The following is a 12,005-nucleotide window of genomic DNA, read 5'->3' as shown; positions in this document are numbered from 1 at the left end:
CTCGCGCGTCTGCCCGGGCCCGCGATCCAGGGGCCCCGTGCCGCCAGGTTTCCGGGGCCCATCGGTCCAGCCTGACCCAGTCGGAGGGGGCGAATAGCAGGGGCTGGGGCGGATACTCCTCTCCTGCTGAGAACGGATCCCTCTCCTACCCGCCAAGGACCCACCACTAACATCCCCCTCCCCCCACGCGCCGAGGACGGATCCCCGGATACCCCCACCTCGATCTCCCCTCTTAGCCTCCGAGGACGAAGCCCCCAAGCCCGCGCCGAGATTTCCCTAACCTCCGCCTCCTCCCTCCCAGCTCCTGCCAGCACCCCTTTTACCTCACCCCCCTACCCGCCACCCCAGTCTCTCCTCCCAGGTGGTCCCAAGGATGGGACGGGACTTTCCGCGAGGTTAATTTAAATAAAAGGCGTGTGCTCTGGTTCTATTTGCATAGAGGCGGGGCCTCTGGCGCTGAGAGGCTGGAACACCCAATCAGGTGGAACCCCGGGACCTCCACCTCGCTCCAAACGACCCTGGGGGCGAAATCCGCCCAGAGACTTAATTTTCATGGGGCGGGGCCTGCTCTTTGAGTCGGGCCGGGCGCCACTTCCCCTTCCAGTCGGCTTCCGCCCGCTGGCTTCCGCCCGCTAGCTTCCGGCTTCCGTGCGGCTTCCGCCCGCCTTCCTTCCGGCTTCTGTCCAGTTTCCCTCTGCCTTCGCCGGCCGCCACCCGCAGCCAGGGCACGAATGCTACCAAAACGGCGGCGAGCGCGGGTCGGGCCCCCGGACACCGCCCCTCCTCCGCGGCACGCTTCCCTGGGATCACTGTCTACCTGGCTGAGCCACGCATGGGCCGCAGCCGCCGGGCCTTCCTCACACGCCTGGCTCTCTCCAAGGGCTTCCGCGTCCTGGACGCCTACAGGTGCGCGGTCGTGGCGAAGCTCGCCGCCAGGCGGGGCCGCCTTCCTAGGGCCGACCTTTCCGAGGGGCGCGGGGCGGGTCCGGCGCCCACGGCCTCGCCTCACCGGGGAACGTGGCACGCCCGTATAGGTGTCGCCATGCGGTCGCGCCCGGTGGGCCGGGGGATGCTGCTGAGTGGCCTGATGGCCTGAGCACAGATGCCCGTGCTCGGAACTTTGCAGCTGACCAGCCACTTTCACATATGGTGTTTCCTTACTGCTGAGGATACTGAGATCTGAAACGACTCCCACGCAGCTGACCCGGGGGCGGAAGGGCACCTGAGGTGTTTGGATTCCAAGTTAACCCTGGCACTTCATGGTCATATAGCCTTCCTGTCAATTTCCTCTTTTGTAAAAGGGTGTTAGCAGTTAGGGCCAGGAGTGTTTCTGTAGAACAAGGAGAGAATGTATGCCAGAGGCTTTATAAAGGGCCGTGTGAGTGTAGCGGTGGTTAACAGTCCTTCCTTAGGTGAATTCGTCTTGCCCTGTTAGCTAAACTGATTTCTCTCCTCAGGGCTGAGAAAGTGACTTGAGTGAGGCTCAAAGAGTAGAAGAAGACCAAACAAAAACAAAACCGCTACAGAAGCAATGCTGAAAGTAAGGGAGGAGGGTTCCCATGGTTTTGAAGTTGAAAGAGCAAGTGAATCAGGGGCCAGTCCCCCTGAAGCTTAGTTAACCATTCCCAGGGGTGCAGCAGACCCACTCAGGAGAGGATGATGACCACGGCCTAGAGTGTACTGGGCACTGTCTAAGCCGCTTTGCTTATTGGCTCATTTAATCTTTACATCAACCCTGCAAAGTAGATGTTATTACCTCTGCTTTGTGGATGAGGCAATCAAAGTACAGAGATAAGGGCACACAGCAATTGTGTGGCAGAGCTGAGGTTCAAACCCAAGCAGTCTGTGTTCAGCATTTCGATGAAGACCCCCTCCTGGTCCTGGCCCCTGTACCCCCGGCCTCTCCTTCTTCTGGGGTTCGGGGGAGAGGGAGACAGACAAGTTAACACAAAAAAGGGTTGGTCTTGTCATCACCGCTAAAGCCGAGAACCACACACAGCTCTGCAGATGCTGGAGTGGTGGAGATGTTTGTCTGCCAGGAGGAGGGGCTGGGAGGTCTTTCTGAACAAAGAACAGGTGGTCACCAGGCAGAGGGGATAGCAACAGCGAAGGCCTGGAGGCATGGAGTGAAGCAGGAAGAATGGCAGGTCTGGGAAAGGGCCCTGGGCCTCACTTCCTCTTCTTCCCTCCGCCCAGGTCAGAGGTGACACACGTCATGATGGAGGGGACCTCAGCAGAGGAGGCCGTCTGCCAGCAGGAGCGCAGGACGGCGGCCCTTCACCAGGATGCACCCGCCCGGTGCTCTTAGACGTAAGCTGGTTCGCGGAGAGCATGGCGGCCGGGCAGCCTGTCCCTGTGGAGCGCCGGCGCCGCCTGGAGGTGAGCCGGGTGAAGGATGAGGGTGGGGCCCCAGAGAAGGCCCCAGCGCAGGCCAGAGCTGGAGCTCAGCTGGGACAGGTGACACGGCAGCAGTGCCTCAGTGTCCTTCACATGAGGTGGGCGGTGAGGGCTCAGCCCAGACCACCAAGGCGCCCTGGGAAGCCAGGCCGTTCCCGCTTCTCCTCTCACCATTGGTGCAAACTCTCTTGAGATCCACTTATTTTTAGCATCTTTAGGCCTTTCTTGCTTACCAAGTGGATGAGACTGTGACCGCAAGTGAGGCCAGCAGGAGGCCGTCCTCGGGGTGCTGTGAGGTTCATGGCCTCTGCCCACCTCAGTGCTTCCTGGGTGAGCACAGCTGGGGGCTTCAGGTGTGGGCTCAGAGCAGGGCTGCCCGCATTCATATCCTGACTCTGCCTGTGAGCCACGAGGCCTCGGTGTGTCCCTGTCTGTGAAGTGGGGATGACAGGCACCCCAGCCCACGTGCTTGAGAGGGTTCCGGGAGGTGGAGCGCATACAACATGTGCGGTGCTGCTCTGGCCTCCGCTCCGGCCTCCGCAGGGCGACACCACCTCTGCCCTCTGCCTCTGTCAGTTTTGCCCTCTGAGAGTCGGCCCCTTCTGTCCCGAGAGCCCTAGGTGACCACCCAGGAGAGGCAGGGCTCCCGGGGGCTTCCTTGGCCCCTCTTCCCAGCCTGCAGGGCCCTCGAAGCGGCCCTTCCCCAGGTGGCTGTGTGCAGGAAGGGGCCGCCACGCCCAGCATGGAGGCTGCCCTGGGCCTGCCAGCGTCCCACACCCCTCACGCACCACAACGCCGGCCTCTCAGTGAGCCCTGGGTCCCCTGCCTCCCTGGGATGGGGCCAGGCCCTCCCCTGTCCCAGCCTTGGAGGGAGGGGTGGGGTGAGGTACCCCGCCATCCCTGCCCCTCACCAAGGGCCCCTCCCTGCAGGAGGCTCTGGAGACGCTGGCGGAGGCCGCGGGCTTCGCCGGCAGTGAGGGCCGCCAATTCTTCTTGTGCAGAGCGGCCTCCGTGCTCAAGGCCCTTCCCAGCCCAGTCACGGCCCTGAGCCAGCTGCGTGGCCTGGCCCACTTTGGAGAACACTCGTGCAGGGTCGTCCAGGTCGGTGCTCCCCGCACTTAGCAGGGCGGGGTCGGGGGAGGCGAGGGGGCCTCAGGGCCTGGCGAGGGCAGGTGGCTTGGTGGCTCAGAGCCCAGCTGCGGCCAGCCACTCTCTTCACTCAGATTCCTCACGTGTAAATAGGGGCCACAGCACCTGCCCTAGGGGGACTGAGAGGACTCAGCCGGGGGAGCTGCCGGGAGCCTGGCAGGCTGGTAGCTGCCACCACTGGCATCAGCTCAGACTGTCCAGGATGGTGGAAGAGGACCCCTCAGCGTGAGCACCTCTTTTTACAGTGGGAAGTATTTGAGGACCCAAGATGTGAAGTGTCCTTTTGTACACTTACCACTGAGCGAATGTATCATGATGGAAAAGATACTTTTGAATTCACTTATGCTTTTAAATGAAGTCTTGTTGAATTCACCTATGTTTTTTTTTAAAAATTAATTAATTTATTTATTTTTGGCTGTGCTGGGTCTTCGTTTCTGTGCGAGGGCTTTCTCTAGTTGTGGCACGCGGGGGCCACTCTTCATCGCGGTGCGTGGGCCTCTCTTGTTGCGGAGCACAGGCTACAGACGCGCAGGCTCAGCAATTGTGGCTCACGGGCCCAGTTGCTCTGCGGTATGTGGGATCTTCCCAGACAGGGCGCGAACCCGCGTCCCCTGCATCGGCAGGCAGGCTCCCAACCACTGTGCCACCAGGGAAGCCCACCTATGTTTTAAAAGCAGTTGTTTACGTATCCCAGGGCTTGTTATTTATCTGAGGGGTGGCCCATGTTCCCCGCCCTAGGGGCTTGGAGGCTCCCTGGGCACAGTCTTCATTTCCAAGTCCCCTGGGATCCTGCTCCCACAAAGCCCCCATGCTGGGCCTTGGGCCCCCAGCTCTCCTCTTTCCAGTCAGGCTTTGTCTTCTCCCACAGGAGCTGCTGGAACACGGAGTGTGTGAGGAGGTGGAGAGAGTCCGGCTCTCGGAGAGGTACCAGGCCATGAAGGTACGCAGGGCAGCCCCCGGCAGGGGCACGCAGCTCCACGGTCCTCCCCCAGAGCCACAGCACGGTTCACGCCATGTCAGGCGGCAAGCGGGGGCGGTGGGTCCCCCCCCGGGGTCAGAGAAGGTCTCACTGAGGAACTGGCAGCTCAGCCGACACCCGATATACACGAGGCAGCCAAATGGAGGCGGACGAGAAGCTTGTTTTGAGCACAGGGAATTTTCTAGATCACTCGGCACCATCTGTTCCTATTTGACTATTGATGGCATATTCTCAAGTATATCACATGCTCTGGCGTTTTACACAGAGCGTACTGAACAAAACAGAACCTTTTTCCGGGTGCCACGGGGACCATTAAACCTGTGGGGCTGCTCACCCTCGCAGTGTCTCCACCTTTGTGATCTCACGTACTCCTTTTCTTGGTGGCGTCCTGCCTCTGTCCACGGCGCACCTTCCTGCTGGTCCCGCCCATTTCCGGTCTGATAACGGAGCCGCCAGAGCTCTTGTGGATGCCTCGGTCGGGCTCCTTAGACACCCCGGTTTTGTGGCTGGAGGTTGTCAGATCAGCGACTGGTCAGGGAAGGGGGGGCTTCAAAAAGGGAGAGGAGCCCTGTGTGAAGGACGGGGGGTGGGGGGCTCAGGGGTGTGGAGGCAACACAGGAATTAGTGGCTGGAGAAGCACTTAGAGAGGGCAGAGTCATCTGCTACCGTCCCTGGGGTACCCCTGAGTCCCAGAAGACATCCAGGCCAGGAGAGAAGTGCGTGAACGGTTAGAAGTTTACTGTTATAAACAACATGATTAGGTTTTTCTCAGCATCTTTCCCATCCAGTTCATGCTCTTGGTTCAGGGGATCTAGGGAAGGACGGCCAGCACAGTCCCAAACGGGCAGGCTACAGCTGTTCTGCAGGAAGTGGGGCTCAGGGACACGAGTGCCACCCAGCTGTTCTTCCTCCCCTGGGCCTGCTCTTCTGTTTCAGAAGTCCCTGGGGAGGGGCTCTGAGTGGCTGGCCTAGGGCAAGTGCCCACCCCTGTCCAACGAGCTATAGTCAGGGAAGAAACAGGTGAGTTGCTAGCGCCCACCCTGCGTGTGGGATACCTGTGTGAGGGCAGCTGGCCACCCCATGAGAGGTCAGCTCCAGCAGCATAGTTAGTTTCCACTGGCCTGGACGTCTCTGCTGACCCGTGGCCAGGCAGTGGCAATTGTCGTGTTTGAACCTGGAGCAGAGCCCCAGCCAGCGCTAACCTGTTCCTTCCAGATCCTGCTAAAACAACCCTCTGGCTGTTAACTGCCCTTTTTTGCTGCCTGTTAAGAGGCGGAGCCACAGTAGTGAGTCCCAGCTGCTGTTGGGCGGGAGTGGTATGGTCTTCCCGGTGAATGGACGGGCTATCAGGGTGCCTAGTGTGGTGATGTTGGAATCAGGCTAGAACTGTACAGTTCTGGGGAGAGACCCTGCTTAGGAGGGGACCGAGGCCTGGGGAGGGAGCACGCGGGGTCTTTCCCTGCCGTCCCCCGTGAGCGTGGGCTGTGTAGGCCAGGCTCGGGGTTTGAGTCCTGCCTGTGCGCTCGCTGTGTGGCCTTGAGCAGGTTGCTTAAACTTGAAGAATGTGAGTGGGGTTGCCGCTTGCCCGGCCAAACGGCGACTTACTGAGGCCACTTGTGTAACGCTGCAGTGGTGCCGTCCTGGGACGTGCCTCGCACAGACCGGTGTCGTCATCCACATCTCGCTGCACGAGCTTGCTCCTCACCGTGCTGTGCTCATCCTCCGAACAGCTCTTCACTCAGATCTTTGGGGTCGGGCTAAGGACCGCTGACCGGTGGTACCGGCAGGGGCTGCGGACGCTGGACGACCTCCGAGAGCGGCCCCAGAGACTGACCCAGTAGCAGAGAGCAGGTGAGCCCTCTGAGAGCGCTGGGCCCTGGGCTTCCCCGAAGCACCTGTGCCTGAAAGCCTCCCACACCATGGAGCCCGCAGCTCTGACGCATGGCACGTGCTCATGGCTGCCTCGTGGCTTCCGTGAGTGTGAAGACAGGCATCTTTATTTGCTGGGCTTCCTGACCCAGTGGAGTCAGGAGCCGGTGCAGCCCCTTCTCAGTGAACGATAACGGTCAGAGTAGCTGCCGTGACATTCAAGACCTCCTGGTTAGACTTGGACCCGGACTAGGCATGTACCCCTTACTCCTGATTCCGTAGAGGGGAGGGCATGTCAGAGCAGCCTGGGCCCCGGGCACACTTGCTTGTGTGCTGCTTGGCGCCTTGGCCCACTGGCTGATGGCGTGGGGACCTGTGCTCAGCGGGGAGAGGCTCAGCGAGGAGCCTCCTGGTGGGAGGTGGTGCCGAGCAGCGGAGAGGACGTGAACTTGAGAGTTTGTCAGGCCTGGGTTTGAGTCCCATCTCTGCCGCTTACTAGGTAGGAGACCGTGGCCCTGGGTCTTTACTTCTCTGAGTCTGAATTACGTTCTCTGTAAAGCATGGGATCCCGTGAGCTCCTTGGCGTGAGGCCAGCAGGTCGCAGGTGTTGAGCAGACTCTCCGTTCTCTCCGTGTGGCCTGGATCGGGGACCCTGCTGAAGGAGCCCCGCAGCCCAGCACTCATTGCCTCTTTGAACATCTTCCCAGGGGCTGGGGGAGGGGAGGCCAGCTGGGGGTCCTGGGAGAGTCTCCTGGTCGGTCAGCGGGAAGTGAGACCACAGAGCCGTGCGTCCAGTGGAGCGTTATGGTGACGTCCATCGGTTCCGCTCAGTCTCCTCTCCCCGGAGGAGGGGCCCGCAGCGCTTACTGAGCGCGCATCCTGCCCGGGGCCGTTTATTCCCACACGTAAACCTCTCCTAACTCTGTGTGTGGAAGGCCCAGTGACCCCTCTGACAGGGGAGGAGGTGGACGTGGGCTAGAGCGAGGTGTTGTTAAGCGGCAGAGCCATCTTCGCATCCCTTTATCACCTCCCGGCCCCGTTTTATGGATGGGAAGACAGACGCTTTGAAAGGGATAGTCCGTATCTTCATTGTGTCGACATCAGAATTCTTGTGTGACCTGCAGTAGTTCTGCAAGATGTTACCGCTGGGGGGACCGGGGCACAGGGCTCAGGGGACCTCTGTTATTTCCTTCAACTGTACGTGAACCTACGATTATTTCAAAATAAGCGTTTGATATTTACGGGAGAGGAGGGGGTAGTGGGAGGCAGAGAGGGCCGGGCCGGGCAGGTCAAGAGAGCTGTGTTGCCCACAGGACTCCAGCGGCACCAGGACCTGAGCACCCCGATCCTGCGGTCAGATGTGGAGACCCTGCAGCAGGCGGTGGAGGCAGCCGTGGGCCAGGCCCTTCCTGGGGCCGCGGTCGCGCTGACTGGCGGCTTCCGGAGGTCAGGGGGCTCCACATGCCCTCCGGCTCAGCTCCAGGCCCTTCCCAGTGAAGGTGTCTGAGGCGGGACCACTGAGGTGGGCCTTCCCTCACTGAAGGGATTCGGGAGAACACGGAGGCTGAGAGTCAGACTGGCCCCTTCAGGGGGACGTTGCAGGGCCACGACGTGGACTTCCTCATCGCCCACCCCCGGGAGGGCTGCTGCCCAGAGTGATGTGCTGCCTGAAGAAGCAGGCGAGGGGCTTCCTGCTCCCCCCGCTGACGGTCCTGCCAGGATCCTGGCTCCTGTCCCAGCCCCACACGGCGGTGCCCGGCCATGTCTGCTCTCCCCCAGGACCTTGTCCTGTTCCGCCAGCACCAGCGCAGCCGGCAGGCAGACGACCCCACCCACCTGCCCCGGCGGAGCCACGCCATGGATGCCTTCGAGGGGACTTTCTGCATTTTCCACCTGCCACGACCCCCAGGGGATGCTGTAGGGGTGCCCAGAGGCCCTGCCCCACCCTGACCACCTGGTGGTCACCCCCATCAGCCAGTTCCCCTTTGCGCTACTCGTCTGGACTGGCTCCAAGGTAGGGAGTGTGCTGCTGCGGTCAACCTGGGGTCTGGGGTTGGTGGCCCTGCTGATGCAGTCACTCTTCCCCCAGCATTTCGAGTGGGAGCTGCGCCGCTTCAGCCGGAAGGAGAGGGGGCTCTGGCTGAACAGCCGTGGTCTGTTTGATCCGGGGCAGGCGTGTTGCTGGGACGGGAGGCCTGGGTGGGGAAAACGGCTCTCTGCCCGGCCCCCAGTCTGCGTCGGCCCCAGGGCCCTCCAGCCTGGGACGCATAGGGCCCTCAGGAGGCACCCCACGGCGGGGCTGGGCTCTGCCTGCCCTTCCAGCCTCCTCGCCACACCTGTCTCCGGGAAGCTGCCGCGGTGGTGGAGTGGCTCGCAGGCACTCATGCTTGCACTCTGTTGGAGAAGATGTTTTTCCTCGTGGCTTCAGAGGAAGACATCTTCAGACTCTTGGGCCTTGAGTACCTCGCCCCAGCAGAGAAATGCCTGACCCTATTAGCTGGCCCTCACTTCCACTCTCTGGAAATGGAGGGGGCCGTTTGAGCCGGACGCTATGGGTGTTCTGGTCCTTGAATGTTTCCAGGGGGAAGATGCCCTGCTGCCCCAACTCCTCACCCCTCCCAGGTGGGAGCCCTGTCTGTGTGGACCGCCAATCCCCCACATACACCCAGTTCCAGATGTCACGAAACGAGCACGTGGAACAAACTAAGCTGTATTTTCTGAATGTGTTGCTGGTGTGGGTGACCGGGGAGCATGGGTATTGGTTCTGCCCAGAGGTCAGCTACGGGGTGCTGGTGAGGGCGGGCGACGTGGACCTAAGACAAATAGACTTCCAGTTATTTCTCCAACAAAAACGGGTTTATTCAGGATCAGCAGAGAATGGGTCTGCAACCATGGCAAGCCGTGTGCAAGTCCCCAGCAAAAATGGAAAGGAAAATGCTTTTACAGAGGGGAAAAGGAATTTGGGAAGGCTATAGTAAACAAGGGTCCGTGGCTTTTCATTGGCCGAGTCCTCATCAGGACCAAAGAGGAGATCTTTCTTTCTGGTGGGCTCTGCTGTCATCACAGGGCATGAGAGCTCCCCCTTCTGGTCTCCCAACTCTCGAGCTTTCTGTTTATTAATCTTTTTACACTTCCCCTTTCGATCAAGATGTTTCTCTGAAAGCATCACTAATCTGAGTCAGGCTTTCCAGTTTCAGGGTCTTTTTGTCCCTCAGTACAAGGAAGGACCTTTCCTGGGTGTAGTGTCCCACATCAGAGGGAAAGTGCACAGATTGGAGATCTATTGAGGTCATATTTAAGTAACAAGGAGGAGTAGGAGGGACAACTCTTAGGCACTTTTAATCTAAAGTCCGTGTGTTACCAAGATCCTAAACGGTAGAGATTATCTGAAGCCTTATGTAATCAAAGGTTTGGTGACAAAATTCCAACAGGCCTAGTCTGAATATCTGGAAAGCTGGCTCATCGGATGTCGTCTGCTTCAGTTCAGGGAAATCTTTACTTTCAGGTCACCAGATGATTTGCAGGTCCAGACAGGGTTTGGTGCTTTCTTTAGGTGTGTCATGTGAATCCAAGAGTTGTATTCCTTGGAGTTTTGCAGCACAAGGGTTGGTTAGCAGTACCTGATAGCAGCCTTTCCAGCAAGGTTGAAGAGAGTCCTTCTGGAGGTGTCTTTTCCAATAGATGAAATCTCCAGGTTGCAAGGTATGATGTTTAAGGTCTTCATCTCCCAAGAGTGCACTGTGAAAAGGTTGCTTACCAAAACATGATTATTTTTAATAGAAACAATTAGGCCTTTGCAGTATTGGAGTATCTCTCTTTTTATTAGTTGTGGGTCAAAAGAGGCAGGAGCCAAGTGCACTGGGCATCCTGTGACTACCTCAAAGGGTGTAAAAGGTCCAAAAGAGGTGGATCTGTGATTTAGAGGGACCAACAGCAATGCTTTTGACCAAGGTATTTGGAGGGCCTCTGCAAGTTTTGCCAGTTGAGTCTTAATAATGCTGTCAGTGTGTTTGACCAAACCAGAGGATTGAGGGTGGTAAGTGCAGTGAAAGTGTTGTAAAACTGGCCAAACAGCACAGACTTTTTGAAGCACCTGGCTAGTGAGATGGGTTCCTCTATCATTATGAAGTTAAAGAGGAGTTCTCCAGGTAGGGATAATCTTTTCCAAAGCACTTCAGTCATAGAAGAGCTAGTAACCTATCTGCAAGGGAAAGCTCCAGTCCAGTGTGAAAGCATACATACCATGACTAAAACATACTTATATCCATGAAATGGAGGAAGTTGTATGAAATCCATTTGTCAGATCTCAAATGATCCATCAGGCAATTTAAAATGTCCAGGAGCAGTACAAACAGACTTCCCTGGGTTCTACTTCAGACAAGGGGAACAATGAGTAGGTACTTTCTGTGGCGTTGTTAGTGTTTCCCCACCAATACTGACTCATGAAGGCTATCATTTTGTCAGACCAGTGGTTTAATGCATGTACAGTGGTGAGAATTTTAGTCTCCGGTAGGACTGGGTTGTTGCTTGGTCTGAACCAGAGCTTTCTCTTTTTTATCAAACCAACAGTTGTTGAATTTCCAATCTTGTTTTTCTTTTCCTGAGGCCAGTTTTTGGGCTTCTCGAGCCAGTTTTTAAAGGTATCACTTGAGGAAATATCCCTTTGGACCATGACAGAAGTTTAGCTGCTGTGGTTCCTTTAAAGGCGGAATTTCTTGCAGAAATTTCGGCAAGGTGATTTACCTTAGCTTCCAGAGAGTCCAGTTTAGAATGCCCTGGAATCTTACTAATAACTCAAGGGTGGATAAAAGTATTGCATCCAATAATTCCTGAACACGGGGGCCATTTTAAATTTTCTTTCTGCTGGCAATAGGGAAGCCACATTGCTTCCACAACATTCCAAAATCACGAGCTACTCCGAAAACGAATCTACTATCGATATAAATATCGGCAGTTCTGTCCTTGGCTAAAGTACAAGCCTGTGTGAGAGCGTATCATTCAGCCTGTTGGGCCAAAGTAGCCGTAGGTAAAGGTGCTGCCTTAACAACATCAAAAGAAGTTGCAGTAACATCCCCAGCACAGTATCTGCCATTGTCCCCTTTTAAATAAGAACCATCAGTGAACGTGAGAAGTCAGTGTTACCGACTGAAATTTCCTAGAGACCATTATGAGGAGTCAGGAGATGGTCTGTCAGGGTTAAGCCGTTGTGAGGGACTTCCTCAGTGACAGAGGAGAGAAGAGTAGCAGGGTTAAGGTTATTACAACGTAGAAGAGTTATGTGAAGAGCAGCTGACGAAAGGGCTCCAAAGGAGGTGAGACGGCTGACTGAGCAATGTTGAGTGTGGTGAGAATTCAGGAGGGCTATTGCATGAGGTCCAGAAATGATTAAAGGAGATCCCACAATGATTTTCTCGGAGGCCTTAACCACAAGGGCGGTGGCCCTGATGGCTCGAGGCGAGAGGGGTGTTTCCATGTTACAGGGTCCGGTTGCTGGCCATAATACCCTATGGGTCGACGGTGGTCTCCATGTTTTGGGGTGAGTATCCCAAGGGCATTCCCTTCTTTTTCGTATACAAAAAGGGAATCTGATCATTGGGATGCCTAAGGGCAG

At 57.2% G+C, this 12,005-nt stretch overlaps 1 protein-coding gene across 1 annotated transcript; it reads left to right on the top strand.

Annotated features, from left to right (window-relative positions):
* Positions 1–417: 417 nt before the first annotated feature.
* POLM (DNA polymerase mu) lies at positions 418–8,968 on the top strand. The gene is given in 14 exon segments (XM_028490225.2): positions 418–786; positions 789–906; positions 2,197–2,273; positions 2,276–2,379; positions 3,328–3,498; positions 4,415–4,486; positions 6,256–6,376; positions 7,708–7,840; positions 7,984–8,036; positions 8,039–8,073; positions 8,174–8,340; positions 8,342–8,408; positions 8,484–8,567; positions 8,798–8,968. Coding segments are annotated over 14 exon segments (1,395 nt in total). The 5' UTR covers positions 418–731; the 3' UTR covers positions 8,936–8,968.
* The last annotated feature ends 3,037 nt before the right edge of the window (positions 8,969–12,005 follow it).

The sequence above is a fragment of the Physeter macrocephalus genome, chromosome 5, assembly GCF_002837175.3.
Source record: "Physeter macrocephalus isolate SW-GA chromosome 5, ASM283717v5, whole genome shotgun sequence".
Classification (NCBI taxonomy): domain Eukaryota; kingdom Metazoa; phylum Chordata; class Mammalia; order Artiodactyla; family Physeteridae; genus Physeter; species Physeter macrocephalus.
The sequence above is the reverse complement of the archived record's forward strand: the minus strand, read 5'-3'. Positions and strand labels throughout refer to the sequence as shown.